Source organism: Crotalus tigris, unplaced genomic scaffold (genome assembly GCF_016545835.1).
Source record: "Crotalus tigris isolate CLP2741 ecotype Arizona unplaced genomic scaffold, ASM1654583v1 scf7180000017946.1269602, whole genome shotgun sequence".
In the NCBI taxonomy this organism is placed as follows: domain Eukaryota; kingdom Metazoa; phylum Chordata; class Lepidosauria; order Squamata; family Viperidae; genus Crotalus; species Crotalus tigris.
Window position 1 is genome coordinate 854,385 of NW_024096738.1, and position 25,074 is coordinate 879,458.

A 25,074-nucleotide genomic window follows, 5' to 3' on the forward strand; every position below is an offset into this window, starting at 1 on the left:
AAATATGGGCCCTCCTTTAAAAACAACCAACCTATCCTTTCCATTTCACTGCTAAAATACCCTCCATTATATCAGCGAAGGTATAGGAATCACCCACAAGCAAGATCCGTTCATGCCTGCAAAAGTGTAAGAGTCTCAAAGTGGAATATAATTGCTAGAAGTGGTACTTACTCTGACAATTTTATATTTAGTGAAAACTATCATAGAGACATTTCCCCTCCCCCAATTCTTTCTCACAACAAAAATCTTCCTCCTGGAATGTGTGGAATCAACAACTTGCAGGCTGTATTGTCTTCAGTGAATGCAAAACTAAAAGCCAACTGGCAAGAAATAGCTCAAGGGATAGGCAGAAGGAAGGCAAGTCAGGAGTGCAGCCCTTCTTAAAATTGCTCTCAATACTCAGAAATATTTACTGAGGTACATTTTCCGCTATCATTTACAATTTGGCCTACATTTCAGTGGAAACAAACTTTTTACTGCCTTAGATACAAATACCTTGCTTGTTACTGTGCTACCTTTATCTTGACCTTGAGGCAAAATTTTATTTCTAATATGTTCTAATATTTAATTTATAAGTGATTTCTCCCATCCTTCTCTCTTCCCAGTCTGTTAAAATGCTATTTTCTTCTCTAACTCTCTTTTCTTTCCAGATTCCTTTACCTAGTCCTCTAGAGATGAATTTTTAAAAACTTAGAGACAGACACAAAGAGAGAGATAGAGAGGTTTTTAAGGCCTTGTAGAAAGCCAGCAGACCTGGGATGAGGGATGCTGTTCAAAAGGGCAGGCTCTAATCTTCATGATTAACATCTTTATTTCTCTTTCACTGGACAAAAACAATAAAGAGCAACACTGCCGCTGTAGAACACAGGGCAATGGTCCTGCTTTGAAAACCAGAGAAAACAAACCTTCTAATAAAGCAATTAGTGCTTCCAAATTCTGTGGTGACAATCTTCACATCTGAGGAAAGAACTGTCCAAAAAATGTCAGCCACAGTCAACATCACAAAATCTCACAACCTACAGCAAAAATCAGCTCCCAGTTTTCCCTCAACTTTGCAGGTTCTTTTGAGTTTGTGCCTGTCTGCTTGCTAGATTTCTTCTCTTCCTTCTTTTCTTCCTTGACATTTCTGTTTCTCTTGTTCCTCTAGGTTCTAAAAACACAGTCAATGACAGCTAAAAAGGTTTAGTCAGCAAAGGTCAAAATGTTTAAGCACCTAAAATATAATCTATATAGCTCTATAAAATATTTATACTCTACATAGTATTACAGCAATCCTGTATAGATAGTACTCAACTTACAACCACAGTTGAGCCCTTTCTGTTGTTAAGTGAGACATTTATTAAGTGAGTTTTGCCTCATTTTACGACCTGTCATGCCACAGTTATTAAGTGAATCATTGCAGTTGATAAGTTAGTAACCCTGTTATTAAATGAATCTGGCTTCCCCATTGATTTTGCTTGTGAGAAGGTTGCAAAAGGTGATCACATGAATTTAGGACACAGCAACCATCATAAATATTAAACAGCCAAGCACCTAAATTTTGATCACATGATCATGGGGATGTTACAAAGGTCCTAACTGTGAAAAAACATGGTAAGTCATATTTTTCAGCACTATAATTTTGAACGGCCGCTAAATGAACTGTTGTAAATTGAGGATTACCTGTATAATAATCCAGGAGTCTCTAATCTTTGGGGGCTTAACAGACCTAGTAGATTATTATTCTCTAAGAAAGTTTATGGTCCAATTAATAGCCTTTCCAGAACCATTACTGGAAATAAAGATAATGCTGGAGGTTGGCCCTATGCTTTGCAGCATGTCAGTTTTCCATTTTTTTAAATTAAAACGCTCCCCTGCCCCCAAAAGTAAAAAGGAGAATCAAGCAGCATGGCATACATTAAGGGAAGCATCCTTGGGCATATTGGCATGTCTAGGTGCTTTGCCAGAGACCCAGTGAGAAATCTTATTACCATATTGCAGATTGAAGAGACAGAAGAAAACAATGGCTTCATCCCACTTCCCTTTCCCACCAAAGCAAAGACACCTGGACTAAAATTATATCTGTATGTTCTTCATACGTCTGACTGAAATACTGTATTTCTCATTTTATTCAATAGAACACAAATAAATGGGAAGATAATTATGCAGTTCAGTGTGCCTTATATACTTTTTTCTTCAGCAAATGACAAGTGGGAAGAAAATCTGGACAAGGATGGAAAATAGCATGGAGCAACGGGACTATCTGATCTCAGTCAGAGTGCTCCTCACTACCCTCTGAGTTGCAGTGAAGTCAATGGCTGCATTAATTCCAAGAGCTGTAATCTTTGTGCATTACTTCTGTTCCATCTTTCTTAAAACAAACAAGGAAACAAAACCCAACAACCCTCATGGCACCATACATGCCCCCCCCCATTTTATTTTCACAATGAGCCTATTGAGGTAGAATATACTAAGGGCTAATAACCAGCCCAAGTGTCCAATTACAGAATTATTGATAAAGGGTAAACTCAGTAAGAGTTTTAACTTGGGAATTTAATAACTATAGTACATTGTTATCTGCACCCTAATTTTCCAAACTGTGAAACGTTTCAAATTACATATTTATTTGAGTTGTTTTCTTTTGAAGAAAGCCATGGAGAGTTTAGCATTTTTATAATTGGAGTTGTTTTCAAAAATAATAAAGGTTGAGCACAGCAGGAGACCTGATTCAAAGTCTGACTTTGACAGACAGCTAAAGTCCCTTGCTTTATTATTAGAAAAGTAAAAAATCCAAATTGCTATTATTGAGAATCCAAACTCAACTCACTACCTCTTTCTATGTCTCAACTTCTGTAACACAATCAGCAATCTGTTGTACTTTTTACCCAGCAACACTTTGTCTCCTCTCCCTCTCTGGCTAGCGCAGAAAATCTATGAATCATTGAGGCACCTTAACTGCTATGTCTAGGTAATATTATATATTTATCAGCACTCCCTACTGTGCTGGCAGGAATTGCCTCAGGGAATAAGCATTTGACAAGAAGAAAATGTGTTTGCTTTATAACTTATTTTTTGCCTACTCAACAGAGTTGACTTCCTGTGTCCTTCTTCTGGCAGACAAACAGAAGCCATGGAATGGAAAGAGATTCTTGATTTGGGGAAGATGGGCCAGATCTATACAATATTAAGATTTAGTACCAGCAAAGCAAACGTCATTTCAATAGCACTATCATTTGCATTTTACTTGGGTCACTAAGACTCAGAAATAACAGAGGGGTTTTCACAACACAGTTGGCTAATATGGTTTCTATGACTGTGACTCAGTGGCTGAATTTGTAGAATTCACGTGGTTTACTCAATCTGATCTCTGAGTTTCCATACTATGTGCAACAGTAAAACACAGCAGGCTAGCTTGTAGTTCAGTGTGTGCTGTGTGAACACAGTTACTATGTTGTGGGAACCAATTCATTAAGCTGATTCTCTGAACCATAATTGAAACCATGGATTAATGTGTTGTATAGTCAATGGCTTAGCCAACTAAATTTTATCCTTGTTGATCAAATTCAGCCCATGTTGTTAATTTATGGTTTCAATGCGTGTCATAAACTCAGGTTAATTAAATACAATATGTGAATAGGGCCAGCATAGTTAATATGCAGTCCTGCATCTCCCAAACATCGGATTTTTTTCCAAAGTAAATAAACACAACTGAGGTTCTTAACTTGAATTCCTGAGATTTTAAAATTCAGCAACGGTGCGTAGACCCGCAATCTGTGTGTATTACGTACCATCTTTTTAAAGGTAAGAATTCATAGAAGAGTCTACAGGAGCGAGGCAACAATAGTCACCTAATTTAAGATGGCATTATCTTTGCTTTTTATCAAGCCACTTCTCCACACACACCCTCTTTTTTTGGACTACCTCTCTTCTGCTGCTACCAGGGCCGCAAAAACAGAAAAGAAAGGACCATTAAACATGGCTGCGTATGACCAAAGGCAGGTTTCGAGGATCACGAACCACGCAGGCCAAAAACCTGACCTGGCGTGAGGGGGAGGGGCGGGTCAGGGCAGGGCAGTAAGTGGATCGGGTTAGGATGGGCGGGGCCCGCTCTCCTCGAGGCGGCTGCCGTTGCAGGCGCGTGGTGAGCGCTGGAATGCGCGGCACCGCTCGCCTGCCTTCGCCGTCGCCCTCCCCACCGCCCAGCGGATGAGCCTCCTTGCCGGCCCTTGACTCCCGCTGGCCGCCCGAGGGGCTTCCCAGGCGAGCGCGAAGAAGGGAAGGTGAGGAACCCACGACCTGGGCGGAGAGGGAAAGGGGGGGGGGGACTCTGTTGCGCTGGCGGCAAGAGGGACGCGGGAGCGAGCTTGTGGCGCTGTCCAGGGCTGATCTGGAGGAAGGCTGTTAGTGCTGCTGCTGCTGCTGCGCATGGGACGGCGGCGGAGTGGGTGGAGTGAGCGGGTGGGGAAAGCCGAGCCCAGCAGGCGGGGAGGACTGGCGAGCTACGGGGCCTCTCAGGAAGGAAGCCCCTGGAGGAGCCCCAGAGGAAAGGTCTCCCTCTTGCCGGGGAGGCTTGCCACCCCGGCTCCCCCTCTCTCCCCACGGGCCGTTATTTCCTTGCTGCAGGAAGAAGGGAAGGAAGTTTGGCGGGGAGGAGCCGCCTCGGTTTGTCGTCTCCCGTGCTGAGAGTTGCCGAGGAGGCCGCAGCAGCAGCAGCCGCCCTGCTTGGAGCTGGACAGCGATTTCTCGCCGTCCCCGCTTTCGGGCCTCTTCGCCGTGAGTGGTAGGTTGAGGGTGGGGGGTGACCTTGGGCTCTGCGTCCTGCACGGATGGAGAAGCCGAGAGGCATTTTGGCACGGTCGCCGTCGCCGCCTCGGCCCCTTGGAGCAGTAAGTGGGCCTCGACCGTCTTCTTCCCCCCGTCACGCTTTCCTTGGAAAGTGGAAGCCGCCGCTTTCCCACGAAGGCAGATCCATGCTCCGCTCTTTTCTCGTCTTCCGGAACGGGGGAGCCCTCTTGATCTCCTCGACCCACGCCCTCCACCTCGTATGTGATGGGGGGGGGGGTGTCGAGGAAGAGTCGAGGAAGATTCTTGGTTCAGAGTTAGGGGTTGAGTGGATGGTTCTCGGGATTTTTTTTTTTTTTTTGGTGGGGAAGCAACAAGGCAGGAGCTTCTATCGCCAATTCCCCCATTTTCTTTGGTCGGGAGCTGCTTCAGGAGGGAAGGAAAAAGGTCCCACCCGCTTTCGCTGCCGCCTTGGGGGAGGGCAGGCGAGAGAGAAACTTGGGCGAATCTTCTTCGTCTTCGGTGACTTTTCTGGGAGCCCACTAGAAAGTTGTGGAGGAATTGGAACTTTGGGAGGAGGGTTTAAAGCAAAAAAAAAAAAAAAGGAGGAAAGGAAAAGTGGTAGATGATGCATCTACCGCGAGCGGAGGAGGCCTTGAGTTTGCTGAGTTTGAATCTCTGGTGCAGGCAAGAGTTTTGCAAAGAGAACTGTGCTTTGTGCTCCTACTTGGTATTTGAGAAAATGGCCGAATGCCTATTTCTGGAATGTAACAGCCGCCGCTGCCGATGGTTGGCTGGGCTGGCAATATACATACGTTTGTAAGGGGCTTTTTAAAGTGCAAACTTTTGGACGTTTATTTGTGTCCCTAACCTTGTGATTCATTTATATATTTACAGAAAAAACAACACATGGTGGGGCTTCAAATCAGTTCTATATAGAATCAGACTGAAGGCCCAAAAGGTTGCTGCTCTAATTAATTAAAGATTCATTCTGTCTTTTGAAAACTTTAAAATTGAAATATAGTTTTCTTCCTCTGCTAAGAAGCAATTTCAGATATAAATCTGAGAATTACTGTTTTTTTTATGTTTAGACCAGACAAAGCAAGCATATGTAAATTAAAATTACCCCATGTTATTAGTTTAATTTTAAGACTGAATAGCCCACCCAGCAGCCTTAGGAGTGGAGTAACAAGAGTCCATGTATTTAATTAGAATTTTACCAAGTACATACTGGTTTAAATTTTTGAAAATAAATTGAGCAAATACAATGATCAAATATTCTTATTGCCATGGATTCCTACATACTATAATAGGAATATAGTAATGTAGTCTGGAAACATTACTTTTCAGTCATTTCATAATGACTGTGATCATACATGGTGCACAACAAGCTAATGTGACACATTTTAACTTAGTATTTTGTGCAAACTCTGCCTGAATTGTTTGTTAATGGTTCAGTGAGTTGTCCAACCGCAGAAAATTAAATTAATTCCATAAAATGTTGTGCAGACATAGTCAATGGCTATGAGATTTTGTTTTTGTTTTAGCTTAACCTAGCATGATATGCAGGCAAGGCCATTATGGTTTGTGCAACAAATATAGTTAAAAATTCTAGTTTAGCATATGTGAACTCAGTGTTTTAAAAAGTTGCATAGGGTCTTATTTCCAATTATATTCCTTAAAATCTAATTTCAGTCACAACATATAGTGTATAATAAATACATTTTTACACCTTAATACAGACCTTCTCAAATTTGTCTATGTGAGCTGATAATTGTATTAATTAGGTTATTAACTACAGTGAGTAAAATACAGAGCAGTTAACTTGCCTGATAGAAGCCTGATAGAACTTATGAACAGGCATGATTCAAGATAAGTGAAGAAAAGTGAAGAATCACAGTTAAGAAATGGACATTCTCTGGGACATCCTCTTTAACTGGCTCTTCCCTATGACCTTTATTAACCATGTTTTTGGATTATTTATTCATTCTCTCCCAGCAGAAGTTTTTTGCAATTGTAGTTTGAGGTATTCCTATATATTTGAAATGTAGATACATCTGTGCAGGAACATGCATGCATTTAGCTCAAATGTCTTAGGTTTCTATTTAATGGAAATAGCCTTAATTTGGATTAGATGTCATTGACAGCCATACTGTGTTTTTTGTTATGTGCAAAAGGAGGCAGTAAGTATACTATGGTTTATTATCAAATTTCATCTCAAAAATATAGTTTGTTAATTTACCAATAGTGACTTGGTTTAGTATTTATATTTGAAGAGGCACACTTGTTTTGTTTTTAGTTCCTGAGTTTTTATGAATTGTTTTGTAATAAGTTCTAGTCAAATTGCAAGATGCAAGGAAATAGTAATTGAAAATTTGACACAAGATTAGTCAAACAATATATGTTTACTTTGCTTTAAATAGATCTTCTGGCTTGTTCAGCCAATTGTGATTAAAGCAGTTTATTTGGTGCTGCAAATTAGATCTGTTTTAAGGAGTTAACAAATTACTCTGTATCTTACAAAAAAGGAGTGATCAACTTTGTGTGATCCTATATAATTTACTGAAAAAGATGATTTCAGTACTGTATGCAACTAATCAGCTTGACTAAGAGAAATTTAGTTTGATTTGCCAATAACATTGCAGTCTTAATTTAATTGTCCTTACTATATTGCCTGAATTATTTTTTTGCTTTGTAGAATTTATATAATTTCTCTATAGAAAATGAAATTTACTCAGATTTCTTTTCTTTAACAGAATTCTTGTTATGGCAATGCAAGTATTGGGGCAATCTGGTGGCAACAGCCTATTTTCTAGCAATACTAACCTTAGCATGGCACTGTCAAATGACATGTATGACTTTTCTGAACTTTCCAAAGCTGAACTGGCAGCACCTCAACTTATTATGCTGGCAAATGTGGCTCTGACAGGAGAAGTTAATGGCAACTGTTGTGATTATATGGTTGATGAAGAAAGGCAAATGGCTGAACTGACAACGGTGGGTAACACCAATTTTTCAGACAGTGATGGAGAAGGAATAGATGATTCACAAGAAACAGAGAATGACCCTGAAGGAATAGAAGATATGGATATAGACCTTATTTCTCCTGAAGTTCATAATGCAGAAACACCTGGACTATCGGAGTCTACTGTTCCTCACTCTTGTAATCAAGAAAAAGTCTTTTCATTGGAAGCGCCAGATGCTGCAGAGAGCATAGATGACAAATGTAAGGGTTTGAAGAACAAACCATTTCGTTGCAAGCCATGCCAGTATGAGGCAGAGTCTGAGAAAGAGTTTGTCCATCATATTCGGGTACACAGTGCCAAGAGATTCATTGTAGAAGAAAAAGCTGAGAAACATGGTCAGGTTAAAGAAACTGACTCTAGCACTACAGAGGAGGTTGATTTTTCTAAGGGGCCTATAAGATGTGATCGCTGTGGCTATAACACTAACAGGTATGATCATTATCTGGCTCACTTGAAGCACCACAACAAAGCAGGAGAAAATGAGAGAGTCTACAAATGCACTATCTGTACATATACAACAGTCAGTGAATATCATTGGAAAAAGCATCTACGAAACCATTTTCCACGAAAAGTATATACATGCTCACAGTGCTCCTACTTTTCAGATCGGAAGAATAACTATGTGCAGCATATTCGAACTCATACAGGTATGTGTTGCATCTTTATAAATTTTTAAAGTCTGTTAATTATAATGAGTTGGTGCCAAATATGCTTGTATTTGTGCTCGTGCATCATAAAGTAAATTTTAATGTAAAGGTTTAACATTTCATTATTTGAAATGTGTGGTCAATTATGAACATCATATAGTGATTCTTGCTGATATGTTGTTAATGAATAAAAATAATAAAGCAATTGAATAGATTATATTTGCAATATTCACTCCATCAAACTAACAGCACTCCAGATCTGCTTTATAGATTGAACCTAGCTGATTGATGGAAAAAGGGATATCTCCCATTGTGAATGGAAGCAATTCCAATACATAATATAGGGAAAATAAAATTGTGCACCTACCAGGCATACTGTATTACTACTGAAAGTTATATAATACATTTCAGAACTACTTTGTTCTGGAACAGTCTTTCAATTTAATGCAATATAACTATTCCAGAGCAGGCAATTTATATAATATTTATTGTTCATACTCTAGTTTAGTACATTCTTAATGTAAAATGTTATTTTGGTTTCTAAATTAGAGGATATTTAGGATTGGACCAACTTAAGAAAAACATTTGCAACAGCTGTAAACTAAATGGGATGTTCTGAAAAATGAAAGTGGTAGTCATGGCAGTGTGATTGAAACCTTGCTTCCTTTTGTATATGTGTTTTCACATCCCTGTACAAATAGATGGAGCTTTGGTTTCATCGCTGCTACTGTCATCTTGACATTTTGGACTACCTCCATGGATGCCACTATTGTAAACTTCCAGAAGTATTAAAACGGAAAAAGATGGATATATTGAATTAAGCTTTGAGCTGCTCCAGCAAATTATAATTGGTTTAGATTTAAGTTTAGGTTTGTTAAGATAAATTGCTTTGAAATAGGTCATTCTTTATTCCACTAACACTAGCAGCTTAGACACTAACATTTTAAATATTTTTAAAATATTTCAAAAGAGAAAAACATTTTGGCATTTAGTTAAAAATCAGCATTTGTTGCCCTTGCATATTTTGAGGGATATAGGGATGTGTGTGTGTGTGTGTGTGTTTTGTGTTTTGTGTGTGTGTGTATATGTATGTATGTATGTATGTATGTAATATATACTGTACTTTCCGGCGTATAAGACGACTTTCTCAAGCTTTAAAATTGGTGCCGAAGTCGGGGGTCGTCTTATACACCGGAAATAATGGTAATTTCCGGCATATAAGATGACTTTCTAGGCATGCGACTCGGCGCCGAAGACGGGGGTCGTCTTATACGCCGGGTCACCTTATACGTCGGAATATACGGTAGATATATCGATATGCATGTATATACACACATACACATATATAAAATTGTTTTATTATAAAAAATAAAATACAAAACAGATAAGCAAATAAAACAAACAAACAATAAAAAAGACAAAAAAGCGTAATCCAAATACCATATGACATAAATGATATTTTTATATATATTAAGATTATTTTAAGTTTTAAAACTTTTAAAAATTTAAAAATTTAGTCATAATTTCCTTGCTCTCAATTGGGAATTCAAAATCACCAATGAATTTGAATAATGGAGAGTTCAAAACAAATGAAAGGAATCATTTGCACATGGCACATAGTAAAATAATGCAATTTGCTACCACAGGATATGGTGATAACTATTACTTTGGTCAGTTTTCATACTCCTTTCATACACGTCCATGTAGGTGTGTTATTAATCCTATCCCAAGATGTAGAAACCTTATGAGGATAATACAAAGTGAAGGACCCAACATTACATAATAGATAACATTCAAAGAGTTGTTGAGGCCATCTGAATATCTCATTGCCTTTTTAGTTCTTTATTCCTATTGCAACAACTAGATCATTGTGGTTTTACAGCTGTGATACAATTATTGTTACCTAGCAACTTAAATAAATATATAAGAATCAGGTATGAAAAAAATGTAAATATAGTCAACTAGCTGCCATTAGTCATATTTAGAATCTTAAAAGGTAGCAAACACATTTATAAATAGTGCAAATTCTATGGTTAGTAGTTGTAATTTTAAAAATACATTCAGAAATCACTTCACCTTGGTATTGGTATCAGAACAGTAAAAAATAGGTATTTTTTTCTCTAGAAATTTTGAATTTTTTTTTCTAGGCTGAACTGGATAGCTAACTTTGAATCTCATTTAAAGGAAATATTGAATAATATTGTTGCCATGAAAACTCTTATTGATTTCTGAGTATAAACTCAGACAAAGAAATTATTAGGCAAAGTATGCTTGAAATAGAGAAGGAACATGCTTCATGTTTTGGAGAATTTCAAAGTGATTTTGGATGCATTGTGCTAGTTTTAAAGAAAGAATTGTCTTGGTTTTATGTAATATATGTGTGTGTGTGTGTGTATTTAGAGAGAGAAATCTTTTATAGGTAAATTTTTCAGTAAAATATGATTTTTTATATACTAACTGTTGAGTAGGGTATAGTCTTTTGTTCAGGCTAATAAATTCAGAAGTTCCAAAGTACTACTATATAAACTGTCTCAAGCAGATCCCATCACTAGAAGTGAGATTGAAGTTGGAAGAGAAACTCTAAGCCAAATTACAAAGAACAGTAATAATCCTTTCCCTGTGCTGAAATGAAATTGATGAAACTTTATTTGAGCCAGAATATCTATGACATTAAGTACATGGCCTAATCTTAAACGCATGATTTCAGAAATAGTCAAATATGGATCAGAATTCTACTTGAGTCAGGAGCACTTTTTGTGCTATGCTGTGGGTGAAGATGAGGGTCCCTATCCCTCTGTTAGCATGAGAAAAATGCTCCCATTAAAGCAAATTGGAATCCCCATTTCCCATATAAATTGCAAGTATATGTCCATTGTTTGGAATCACAAAATGAAAACTTAAGTCCCTGTGTCTGCTGACTTGGGATTCATACCACAATTGGAAATTCCCCCCCAAAATGTTGGTATTCAAGAGCAAGCCATATGATTAGTGTTACAATGCAGTCTCAGAATAAATTTTTAAGTACAGGTAATCCTCGAATTACAACAGTTCATTTAGTGACTGTTCGAAGTTACAACAGCAATGAAAAAGATGACCATTTTTCACACTTACGACATATATATTACATGGTCACATGATCAAAATTCAGGTGCTTGGTTTGACTTTTATTTACGATGGTGGGGGTCATGTGATCACCTTTTGTGACCTAACAAGCAAAGTCAATGGGGAGGCTAGATTCACTTAAACAATCGTGTTATTAGCTGCAATGATTCACTTAACAACTGTGGAAAGAAAGATTGTAAAATGGGGCAAAACTTACTTAACCAATTTCTCACTTAGCAACAAGGGATTATATTGGGCTCAACTGTGGTCTTAAGTCAAGGACTGCTTGTACCTGTTGGGCATTTTGTAGGGCTGTTTTATTTAATGCTACAGAGTAAACCAGTAGGTAGAGTTCATCTGAAGTTCATTTGAAGAAGTATGGGGAAAGAATGAAATTGCAGTCTTCTTCATAAATGAACTTTGAATGTAATGTGTCATTTAAATTATTGATAAATTAAACATTGTAAACAAAAAAATGGAAATTTAAAATCTTTCCTAGATAACTTTCCTCAAATTGCTTATTCTTTTAATTTATATCAAAACTAGCCACATTTAGTCCCTAGCATATTCTTCACTTCCTACTTTTCATATAATCCCTCTCTCTCACTTTATGTGTGTGTGTGTTTGTATATGTATACACAAACATATATATATGGGTCTTTGGTTATTCGGGTTTTCTCCCACGTAAAATTGGAAGTGTCTTGGTGACGTTTCGACGAAGTCCCATTCGCCATCCTCAGGCTGGTGCTTTCGGCTTCGTGCTTCTAGGAGCAATGTGTGATTGTAGCTGTTTCCTCCTTTTAACTGCCAGTGGGGATATGAACTGATTGGATGAGAGCTTGGCAGTGTTCTGATTGGATGGAGGTGTATTCTGATTGGTTAGGAGCTTGGCCTGTGCTCTGATTGGCTGGGGGGTTGGCTGTGCTCTGATTGGCTGGGGGGTTGGCTGTGCTCTGATTGGCTGGGGGAGTGTTCTGTTTGGGTGGGGGCTTTGTTGTGCTCAGGTTAGTCTGAGTTGCAGGGGGGTTTAAAATGGTGAACTGCATTGCTATTTTTTGGCTTCGCGTTCGTGGTCGTGCCTCATCTTCATGGAGGGTGTCAGTTTGCTTCATGTATGGATTGGAGGGGTTTAAAGTGGCTAATGATGTAGCTGTGGTCTGGCTTCTGGTTTGTGGTCGTGCCTCGTCATCGGTGTGGCTTTGGGTTTGTTTTTTGCATGGATGTGTGGTGGTGACATCCTGTGTGGTTTTTGTGAGTGTGGGTCTGGTATCATTTTTTGTGTTAGGGAGTCGTTTGTCAATAAGGGCGGGTTTCCAAATGGCTGGAAGGCGGGAGGTATCATCTCGCTTGTTCATGCTGTGTGGCGTTTTTCTATCTCGATGGCTTCTCTGATTATTCTGTTATTAAAATGTTCACTTTGGGCAATGGTTCTGGTATTTTTAAAGTCAATTTCATGTCCTGTGGCTTTAAGGTGTTGGACCAGGGAAGATGTTGGTTCCTCTTTTTTGACTGAGGTCTTATGTTCTTCAATGCGTGCACTTATTCTTCTGTTGGTTTGTCCAATGTATGTGGTGGGACAAGTGGTGCATGGGATTTCGTATACTCCTTGATTTTCTAATTCAATTTTATCTTTGGGGTTTCTTAGGATGATGGATATTTTTCTGTTTGGGCAGAATGCTGTCTTAATGTTGTGTTTGTGGAGGATCTTACTGATTCTGTCCCTAACCCTAACCCTGTCTGCCAATCAGAGCACAGCCAAGCTCCTAACCAATCATAATACACTTCCATCCAATCAGAACACAGCCAAGCTCTCATCCAATCATTTCATACCCCACTGGCAGTTAAAAGGAGGAAACAGCTACAATCACACATTGCTCCTAGAAGCACGAAGCCGAAAGCACCAGCCTGAGGATGGCGAATGGGACTTCGTCGAAACGTCACCAAGACACTTCCAATTTTACGTGGGAGAAAACCCGAATAACCAAAGACCTACATACAAACACCCGCGAAAACCTCAGAAAACAAACATATATACACATACATACTTAATGATATAAACTAGATTTATACATTTATCTGGATTTTACCTTTAGTTATAACTGAGATATAAATTAACATCTTTAATTCAATTGATGTAAAGCTTTGCTTTTCATTCTTCACTGGTTTTATGATTGTATTTGTTCATTGAAGAAAAAAATGGTTGCTTTATAATTTGAGGTAAATGGAATATGTTCAGCATACAGAGTTGTGAAAATATTATCATTTCTTATGAGTCACTCCTTTATACTTCACATCTTAGAAGCCATCCACTCCCTGTTTCTATCAAGTCCTCTGGTATTCCTCTCATTTGCAATAGAGTTTAGAAGAAATAAGAAACAATGGGAAAGTCTCCTGCTCCCATTTTACTGGGAAGCAAGAGTTTTGTTTGATATAGGAACTTATGACCCTTCCCTCTTTTCCCCAGTTTTAAATCAGGAGGATAGGGCAATCTACCAATTGTGCAGTGATTCTCACCATCACTCTAAAGTTAGGAAAGGAGGAGTGATGATTGTTAGCTAGTCATGTGGTGGCTGTGAAAACTATAATGTGTAGGTGGGAGGAAGGGCAGTTGGAAGCTTCTGGGGTGAGAGCATTTTCTAACAGCAGCGCTCAAGCTGAGTTTTCCTGTTGTGAAAAATTATATATATTTTTGTATTCCTGGTAACAGCTATGTTTACAAAGCAAGAGAATTACTTTTTTAAGTGAAATATGGCAGCTTGTGATATGTTGGAAGTATATGCCAGCCATATTGGTCTCTGGGAAAATAATTATGACCCAGTACAGTAATTTAATTTTCTATGACAATGTATTTTATACTTGATTTAATGCTCTGTTTTCACAGGCGAGCGTCCCTATCGATGTTCCATGTGCCCTTATTCAAGTTCTCAGAAGACTCATTTAACGAGACATATGCGTACTCATTCAGGTTGGTAAAAAGGCAGTTCAAAAGAGTTTTGATAGTATTTTACTCACATGCAGCATTTTACAGAGTTTTCCATCTTAGTGCTGAAAGCTAGCAATGCAGGACTGTATGAGCTAAATAAAAAGCAAAACAAAAAGCAGGCTGTTATTTTGTAGTGCTAATCTCTGTTAAGTATTACGTATGTTTGTTGATGCTCAGACTAAGCCTTATTAGGAAGATGAATGTTAATTCTTGGTTAGAGGCAAAATTCGATCTGCATTATTCTTATTTTCTCAAATCCTATAGAAAATTATATTCACTATTTTAGGATCTATTCAGTTTTATATATTTTATGCATCAGAACGTATGAAGTGCTTTCTAAAGCAGGAGGGTGATAGACATATTTTGTGCCTACATCTGTTTTTGAGTCTTCCTCTTCTTGAAGATGCTTTCCTCTAATTTCCAAACTTTTTTTTAAGGAATTTCTGTGCTGTTTTTATTTTTAAAAATGTGGTGATAGTTCAAAATGCTTATTTGCCTTAGATTACTTTAATTGGTTAAAGTAAGGGCTAGCAACCTGTCAGGTCTCTGATCCTTCCAAAGCTCACTTGAAATCTTAAAGGCTTGCCAAAGCTTGTGAATTGTTAGTGAAGTTGAGAAATTCTATTTTAATTCAGTTCAGGTTTTGGGAAGCCTTGGTTATCATGTGGATTGTTGGAAGGTCTGACATTTGAGGATACCAAGTTGCTGATCTTATCTAAAATTACACATTGCAGTATTATATATCATATCATGTATGAATTGATTATCCTGTAAAATAATGCGTTATTGAAAAGGTCTTCTGAGGAAAAAAAACCTATTCTAGAAAGAGTATAAAAGTAACAGTTACTGATGCAGCAGCAGTTTCTGTAGCCTGGCCCTTCAATTCTTTGTTGACCCACATAGCCTTTGTTTTTGGTCTTACTGGCTCTTTAACAGCCACACTTTGCTTTTTAGAGTAGGAAGCCAATCCATTATAGGGATATAGAGATGCTGTACTATACAGAATTGAGTGGATGGTATATAGCATGCTATCAGTGAAATGTGTAGTAGCAATGCAGTGCAGAAAGGCTAAGCCCCTTTTTCCAATTTGGCACTGTACAAGAGAGTTGGTAATCTCTACTACCTGGTACTCAGTGTAATCCATAACTCAAACTAGGTAATATTGCAACCCATTGCCTTCTTGCATATCTTCCAAAACTTAAGATTAAATGCAAAGAATGCTCAGGAGCCTGGATCAATGAAGTCCTGAGTAGAGCTTGCTTAGTTAGAACACTAGTTTTAGGGGTTAGGAAGGAAACCAATTTGAATCCTGTGAGCAATATTTTTAACTCTTATTGCTTAATCCACAGGATGTTTTTTGAGCTTTGATGTTGTGTTTGTACTTGTATGCATTTTCTTTTGGGTTGTCTGTGTCACTCAGCTAAACATATAACAGTACTGATAGCTGAAATCTATGCCCAAAGTTAGAGCCAGTGTAGTACTTCCACAGCCATGTGATGAAAATTCGAGCACTCGGCAGCCTGCCCCTACTTATGACTACAGGAGTGCTTCAACTTCCCCATCACCTTCCCCATCTATGCTCTTCTATCCTTCTACATTCCATGGCTCCCGCTGACCAAGCTAACCTTTGCCATTTTCTTGCTTCTGCTGCTGACCAAGCATGCCCTTGTGAGGCAGCTGCTGACTGCACCAGACCTTCCAGAGGTCGTGTGTGGTCTTCTCCAAATCATGTGAGGCCTAGCAAGGTTTTGAAGCCTTCCAAAGACTTATGAGAAGGCCATTCATGAGCTGGCAAGGCTGCATGCTGTTTGGAGAATTGTGCAAATGGCCTTGGAAGAAGGCTTGGACATGCCTTGTCAGCAACAGGACAAAGAAGACAATGAAGGTCAGTTGGCATGGTGGAAAACAGGGCAGCAAAGGTCTTCTGACAGGGATGGGAGGGCAGCTGCTTTGCTCTGCCCTGTTGGAGCTTCCTGGAGATTTGATGTTTCCCTGGGTGTTCAATGCTTTCTGAATACTGGGTGTTTTGCACTCTGCTGTGGACACTTCCTGGGCATTTGGCACTTCTCAGAATATGGCGCCTTTACACCACACTGGTGGGTCAAGCTGGGGTGATTAAGGCTTCCCGGGTGGCTGTGGCTTCTTTCCCTAGTTTCCCTGTACTCGCACTGCACTATAACACCCTCCCCCAGTTGCACACGGCCTCCCCCCCCTCCCCCCGTCTCCCTGAATCCCCTGAAGTGCCCCCCCAGTCTACTTAGGACTCCCTCTGCTTAACAACCAGTGATTCTTGTTTAATAATTGCATGTGACATCTCATTTTATGACTTCACTTAGCATCATAAATTCCAGTCCAGTTGTGGTTGTAACTATCTGTATTGACTGCTACTTGTAGCAGTTTATTATAAACATTCCTTATTGTTCTTTCAATTTGATTTGTTCAAATGTGAGTGTTATTGTGTATTTGGGAGAATAGCACCAGAAGAGTGATATAAGCATGCTTGAGGGAAACAACATTTTTATAAATACAATACATAAACAAACCCCCAAATCATTTATCCTATTCAGTTTGCTCAACTACATAATTTTGCAAACATTTTGTGACAATAAAGTTAAATTGCAGCAGCAAAAATCAATATGTTTAACATTCCTTTTTATTGTCAGCTTATCCATCATTTTTGCTCAGAATAATAAAGTAAAATATACTGATTATCCAAATGGTTTGATTGACATTCAAAATATTACAATATTATGCTGCCAGGAGTGGGTTGGGGGACCTGTTTTTCCTTCATGAGAGTATATTCTCTTTGGGGATGTGTACAATAATTTTATAAGATAACTATTCATCTATAATTTCCATTTTTCTACATTGCCTTCAATGGACCAGTTTGGTTTGGATTCCAAATGCTAATAATACTGTAGAGTGATCTGGTATGTATATAACATAGATGGAATGTCTAATGATTTCTTGCATGTTTGTTTTCTTGTATTTTGTTGCTTTTTTTGTGAACATGTTAAGTGGAAAATCAAATTATTCTTAAATGCAAGAAGTTCAATAGCATGATGAACTGTATAAATCTGTAGCTGTACATAATTTACAATGTAAATGGTTAGTAATTGTAATGTAATGGTTAGTAATTGCTTCTTCCTTGCTTTAGGTGAGAAACCATTCAAATGTGAACAGTGCAGCTATGTGGCATCAAACCAGCATGAAGTAACTCGACATGCAAGGCAGGTTCATGATGGGCCCAAACCATTGGCTTGTCCCCACTGTGATTACAAAACAGCTGACAGAAGCAATTTCAAGAAGCATGTTGAACTCCATGTCAGCCCTCGTCAATTCCTTTGCCCAGTTTGTGAATATGCTGCATCCAAGAAATGTAACTTGCAGTATCACATCAAATCCAGACATCCAGACTGCTGTGATATCACAATGGATGTCTCAAAAGTAAGATTAAGAACTAAAAAGAATGAGGTTAACACTTCTGAGAACATTAACACTGAGAATAAAGTAGAACAAGAACAAACAAAGAAAGAGTTGACTGAAAAGAAAAATGAGAGAGTTGTAAAGGAGGAGAAGAAAGAGAGTTTGTCAAAAGATAAGAAACCAACTAGTACTGCAAGCGTAGGCCAGATCACAACAAGAAGCCGCAAAATAGTTGATGAAAGAAAAGAAGAAAATGTGAAAATTGAAAAAACTAATAAAACTAAGAAGGCAAAAAGGAAAGCAGAGAATAGCTCTATTTCATTGACAAAAGATTTATCTACAGATATTGACGTAATAGTGAGAAAGAAAAAGAAAACTGAAAAACTACGACCTAAGAGTCAGGGTGAAAGCAAATTGGAGGTGACCAAAAAGTCAAATACTTGCCTTAAAAAAAACAAAAAAAGGAAATATTTGAAGAATAAAGCTGCTAAGAACAATAACATTTCTGACAGCAAAAAGATCCCAGATGAAGCTTCTGTTCCTAAAGAATGTTTTCTTATCCATGAAAGACAAAGGAAGACATCTAATACTTCTTCCAGTGAGCAGGAACCTGTGCTTCTCGTTGATGAAGAGAATCAATTTACACCTGAAAATAATGTACATCAAGAGCTACATGAACAGCATATAGATACAAATATCCCAGTAGAGATGAAAAACCAAGAAATACTTACAGAACAAGAGGAGATTGCAAAAGCTGTTTCAGAGAATAATATTGAAACAGTACTGGCAGTTATGCCTGAGACCAGCTCTGTGGATTCAAATACCACCATGGAAAAAGAAGCAAAGGACATTTTACCAGATTTATGCCAAGATATTCAGATGACACAAACCTGTGAGATAGAAAGTGTGACTGATCCAGATTTAGTACAAGAAATACGGTCAGTGCAAACATGTGACAAAGAGAGAATGAATAAAGCACATCAAGAAGATGTTTGTTCTACAAAACAATTAAAGGCTGAGGACCTAGCAGGAGCTCAACCTCACCAAAAACCAGAAAAACTTGAACAAAATACTGGAGGAGATTTGGCTTCATCATCACCAAGTGGCACAATAGTGAATGAAAATCAGGATGTGGAAGAGGATGAAGGTATCCATAGTCATGATGGCAGCGATATAAGTGACAACATATCAGAAGGCAGTGATGATTCTGGATTAAATGGTGCTCGGACGGCCCAAGAAAAAACAGGTCAGAAATCACCCCAAGAAGTAGCAGAAGCTAAAGCTACAAAGGAGAACTATGTGTGTATATTTTGTGACCGATCATTTAAAAAAAAGGGTGAATACAGTAAGCATCTGAACCGACATTTGGTAAATGTATACTATCTTGAGAAGGCAACAAAGGAGCAAGATTAACCAAACAGTTTAATGACAATTTATTCCTTTTTGTAAAATCTTCTAGAGCTTAGGTACAGTTCTTGTAGAATCTTTGCTTAAGCTCAGTATGCTTTTACTATTAAGTTGTTGGTTGGTTATTTCCCCCGACCTTTGAAGAAATGTTGAACTAATTAACTGTTTGTTTCTCTTTGATTAGAGAAGGCAAATAGGGTATGAAATGTTGTGGCTTACAAAGGTGACAAAAGTCCTTGGGATATAGCCCTTGAATCACTTGTGTGTTTCTGTTGACTTGCAACAGATATATATATGTACAACTTCATAGGTTTAGGAATGGACAGCCCAGGGCAACGTTCACGGGAGTTGCTCCTGTACAAGCTCTTTAGGAATGAGCTGAAAATGCATAGAAGTATGCAAAACCACGCTCATGCTCTTGCAGAAGTCTGTTTATTTCCATGGAGCTTGAATTATAGATGGTACCAGTTGATTAAGCCCCAAGTCTGTGCCTGTCCATTTAATACATTGTAAGGAGAGAGTTTAACCTGAAAAAATCTCAGGCATATTCTGCTCCTCTCTTTCCCTTAATGGAGAAAGTAAAATAACCAGAGTTTACTTCAACGTGCTATATTTTTGATCACCTACTAGAACTGCTTCTTGAATCCCATTTATGCACACTTACCACAGTATGGAATTTCATGCAGTTCTGTGCCATTGCAATAGGTGAACACCAGAACTATATGGATAAGAACAATTGTTTGAGTATATCTGATGTGTTCAAATGTGCCCATACGTTTCTGATGATCAGAATACTGCCAGTCCACAAATGGGGATGTTCTAGATATAGATTATATGATCAGGGAATACCAATTTTAATACATTAACAGCTTATTCCATGCAGAACCTCTTCCTTAAAAGATGAGCATGAATTCTGGATACAAAATCCTGAGGTTGCTTAATAACTCTTTGAAAATTTGCCAAGTACATAGGTCATCTTTGCTAACAAAGTTGTTATATAAATGGAATCTTAGAAATAAAAAATATATAACGTTGATGTTCCTAGCAGAATCTGTTTTGGTTCTTGTTTATCTTAATGTATTGGTAGGGTGAGTGCTTAAAAAAACTCAGCTGTACAAGAAACACAGTAGCTTATTTTGTAAAAAGAGCACTTTTGGAAAAAATGAGGTTCATTAGCGGTAAAAAAAAATTCATGAACATATTTTTAATTTGCATATACATTTCAGGTCCCCCAATCATGATCAGCAAGCCAAAATCTTGAAGTTCTTTCCATCTATTGATTGGTGAATCCATAATTTGGTAAATACTTCTTTAAAAAAAGGTCATTTCCTTTTGTGCTTTAAGACAAGAAAAATGTTGCACATTATTGTTTTTATTTTTACCTATGCAGTTTAAATCTTTAGGAGTTTAATATTTTTGTTGTATATGTACATTTTATATATGCATGTTTAGTTTTGTTAAATCAGTTTCTTCCCTTAAGATTGACACTTTCAGGTTTGTTGCTTATCATGGCCAGTATTCTCTGCTTCCTTTGACTGTAACTTTCTGATTCTATATTGACTGGTATGTTTTTTTTGAAAGGTAACAGGCCTATAAAATTGCTTTATTAATTACATCATTTTGGACAAATATTTCTGTATATTTCTGATTTAACTATGTTAATGTTGTACAAATAAGTCACATGTTCCTATTAGTTTCAATAGAACTGCACAATGTCTTTATAGGGGTTCTCTCTAATGAAAATTGGGAACTTATCCTTCCTTTAAGAAGGCTATTTAAACTTAAATCTCTATATAAGTTTACATTTAAAGAGCTTTCTTCATTAGAAGAATTATGGACCCAGCCCATTGTTATTTGTATATATTCTGTTTTAATACAGATAATACTTCTGCTTTTTTGCATTACAAATATTTTTGCCATGTTTCCTCATTTCTTGGTGAAATTAAAAGTATTAATAGAAGTACTTACTTGGTTTTAAGACATTGCTAGCATTATAAATGAAATATCCATTGTAATGAATAATTAATTATCACAAAAATAAAAGGCTTGGACCATAGCTCATATTACATTATGCTTTTTCCCAATGTGCATTTATTTCAGTGAGTGTTAATTATACTCTGTTATACTCTGAAATTGCCTTGATAGAATCAAATCGCTCATTTCAAAGTCCAATAAATTAAAAAAATCCTGGTAAGCAACAAACCTTGAAAATGTCAATTGTAAAAATTTCCATTTGCATTAAATCAAGTTCTAATCACCCATTGATCCTTTTTTATAATTCACATAAAGAAAAATTGAAATGATCAGATATCTGAAGAATAAATGTTCAGGCACAGGGAGAGAAGCACAACTTTATTTTAAAGACTTTATTAACAGGTAAGATTTGCTTGAATGTTTTGAAAACACAGATAGCAAAACTGAGCTTGCAACCTTTCATTCTTCTTCATTTTCAAATATTTTTTCTTTTTGTAAATTTATAGATGTAAGTGTGATTTCCAATACAGCAAATTAGCAGATACGAAAACTTGCATTGTCAAAGTCCACAATCTGCTGCAAAGCCCCATTGCTGTGTTCTTGAATTGTTTTGGTTCATGTCTTACTGTGTATGCATGAGAATCTCTTGATTATATCTCCAGATGGCTAACAAGAGACTTATTTGCTGCTTCAAAAATATTGAAACAAACTGTAATATTTAATTTTTTCCCTTGAAGAAAGCTGATCTTGCATTATAGTTTGGATTATATTTAATTTTTCCATATTCCCTTCTCTTTTTTCCTGGAAATGTTTATAGCTGTTTCAACATAATTAGGCTGAATTGAGAAACCTAACACTTTTGTATAGGTATGGATGGCAGATTTGCAATAGAGGCCAAAGATCTGAGAGAGAAAAACCCTTTTGGGCAAAAACAAATTGTGTAATGTTAGTTATTTGTGTGTGGAAAACTATGTCAAAACTTACTTCGCTGTGACAATCATTGTCAACTGAGAATCAAGTTGCAACTATATTTATGTTGATCCATTAAACATTGTGGAATTGTCTTCCTAACCAGTTAGCTAAAGTAGCATTATTCACAGTTCTGTTGACGGATGTAAAATATTGTTGTTTTATATGAGGGTTGGACAGAGACTGGAAACTCCATTACGCTGTGGATTTTTTAAAATGTCTTCCTATTTTAAGAGAGATACTTTCATTTTGTAAGAGCCTTTGTGGCCTTGGCCTACATTACTAGCAATTTTCTTAAACCAAGTTGGTTAGAGAAAAAAAAGCAGATATTTAGTAGTAATAGTGTTAATCACATCAGATAACTTGATGTTAAAATGATATATGACTTGAAATAGGTACTAGAAGATGATTAGAGATAAAGGTTTCACAGTAGAAGGGATTAGAAAATAGTGCCTGTATTCTTGAGCATGAGAATGCAAAGGAATGAAGTGTTAAAAGAACAAATATGCCAGTGATATTATGATGTGTCTTGAGATTTATTGGCTTTATAACTATCATAAATCCCAATATATTATTACCTGTTGTCTGTTTAGAAAAAGACAGAATTACATGTTTTAAAATATACCAGTAAAAGATGGAATGTCACTCCTATCTTCATGTTAGATGTAGCTAATGGATGAATAAATTAGGAATAAAAGTATATATAACATAATATATGTTTACTTAAGGTAGTTATTTCTTAAATTGAACATTAAGATCATAAGGATTTGGATTTTTTCCCCAGCTTCTATACTAAAAGAAGGCTTCTTATAGCAGCAGTGCATATTGCAACATCTCAACTTAACAAATACTTTAGTATGTCATGTTGAGCACTATAGATGGTAGCACTGTTAGTGTTTGTGGATACAAATACTTAAATTAAATTCTACAAGTAAATTAAAGGATAAGCAGGAACTTGCAATACGACTGAATATTGCTGCTATCTGGAGCTTGATTTAGACATAAGGCAGGAGTGGCAACCCTTTTTAGTCTGAGGACTGCAATTCTACCCGCAGCCAGCTGGAGAAAAAAGGATGCTTTCCAATGATTCGTAGGTGTCACTGGAATTAACATTATTTTTCAACCCATTTAAAACCTTTTGGAGGAGATCTAAGAGAGAGAATGGGAGCAGGAGGCATCAGAGTGGCAAACTGCTCCAGTTTTCACACTTATTTCCCCTATTGGTTTAAAAATGTGCTGCCATATTATGGCTGTGTGATTTGAGGCTGTTTTGGACTATTTTTTAAAAAAAGTGAATGATCTGCCTCGCAGAGGCCTCCTGTTCCTATCGCTATTCTAACTTTGGGGTGGGGAGGATACAAGTTTTTAAAAATTGCACTGCTGAAAGTTGGCTATTCTCTGCTGAATTTCAGTGGTGCAATCCTCAGGGTGCTAAAAGGCCACCTGTGACCTAGAAGTTTCAATTTTTATAGGCAAACTGACAGGTCAGTTTATGCACAACATTAATGATTTCAGTATAAAATACGTTTAGCTGATAAGTTGTAAAGAGAAGTTCATTTAAATTTATTGAATCTTCACTATATAGCTAACATGCTGAGGTACAGTATTGATATCCAAATAGGTTCAGGAAGTGTTTCAATAAATATACAATTTTCCACCTTTTAAAATTCAAATCACACTAGCTAAAGAACTTTTTGTAAGCTGGCACTGAAATGTTTTATGTTTGGTTGCACCGTGTTTGATGCTTTTAACAGTGCAATACTTGTATTATTCTCTCAATTTAAACCAAAGGTAATTTGTTCGTGCTTGCTATCTACTGTAGTGCATGGTGCTTTTATACAATTGTAATAGATGTAAAATCAGAACAGATCACATGTCCTGGGTTTTTTATTTACCTAAACTATGTACAAGTCTTTGTTCAAATTATAAAGTGTTAAACTAAATTGCATATTAACCCTTGAGTGTATTTTCCTAAGCATAGTTATAAGGCAATAAACTTTATTAAGGAATATGCATACTGATAATTTGTCTTTTATTCATTCCTATATTACAAATGCCTATTATGTATGAATTCATGGTATGAAGATCTATGTTGGCTTAGTGAATGATAAGGAGAATTTTGTATATACTAAAATGGAAGAAAATTATGAACAATTGGAGATTGGCTAAGTCAATCACAGTCATTCACTAAGAATACACATTTAAGTGGGCAATGGATCCATGACCTGTAAAGAACCAGATTGCAATACACTTGATGTAGAACAGGATGGTAGTCAAATCGTCCTTTGGCATTTAGGATTACATTTATTTTATTGGGGAGGAATAAGCTGGGTGATGATAATTAAAAGGAGGGTATTGCAATATTTTGCACTTGGATGAACCTGACTTTCTTGATTATTTCTGATTTTGAAGGAGCAAGCTTTTACTTGAATTAAAATAATTGAGACAGTTAAGCCTTATCTTTACATTGTCATGTTTATCCTTTTTCAAAGATTTTACAATTTTATATGACCTATTCTTCTGTAATGAATTATATAATTAACACACATGCTTAAATTGATCGCTTGTTGAGTTTTTGTAATCGTAACAGCCATTCAAAATTATGAAGGTAATGAACAAAGAGACTTGGAATCTGTACCCAAAGTTATGCTATTGCATTTCTTTTGCAATCATAAGATTGTGATCTGGGTGCTTATGAGGTGTGTGTGTCTCTCTCTGCTCAGGGGCCGAAACTCTTGCTTGGATTTCAGCAAAGAGGATTTTCAGCTCCTGCGTGGAG

General features: G+C 37.2%; 1 protein-coding gene across 2 annotated transcripts; it reads left to right on the top strand.

Moving 5' to 3' along the window:
• The first annotated feature begins 4,104 nt into the window (after nt 1–4,104).
• On the top strand, nt 4,105–24,310 carry REST (RE1 silencing transcription factor). Of its 2 annotated transcripts, none has more exons than XM_039345231.1 (4): nt 4,105–4,259; nt 7,518–8,434; nt 14,418–14,501; nt 17,677–24,310. In XM_039345231.1, exons 2-4 carry the CDS (start codon nt 7,528–7,530, stop codon nt 19,356–19,358), a joined length of 2,673 nt encoding a protein of 890 aa, XP_039201165.1. In that variant the 5' UTR covers nt 4,105–4,259; nt 7,518–7,527; the 3' UTR covers nt 19,359–24,310. The 2 variants fall into 2 exon arrangements, with proteins under 2 accessions (XP_039201165.1, XP_039201164.1); XM_039345230.1 differs by lacking the exon at nt 4,105–4,259 and adding an exon at nt 4,436–4,759.
• The last annotated feature ends 764 nt before the right edge of the window (nt 24,311–25,074 follow it).

Bases quoted from the DNA above. Each gene is read 5' to 3' on its own strand.
- REST (XM_039345231.1), top strand. From the start codon at position 7,528: ATGGCAATGCAAGTATTGGGGCAATCTGGTGGCAACAGCCTATTTTCT. The intron at 8,435-14,417 runs GTATGTGTTGCA...CTGTTTTCACAG, and splicing joins GCATATTCGAACTCATACAG to GCGAGCGTCCCTATCGATGT. The intron at 14,502-17,676 runs GTTGGTAAAAAG...TCCTTGCTTTAG, and splicing joins ACATATGCGTACTCATTCAG to GTGAGAAACCATTCAAATGT.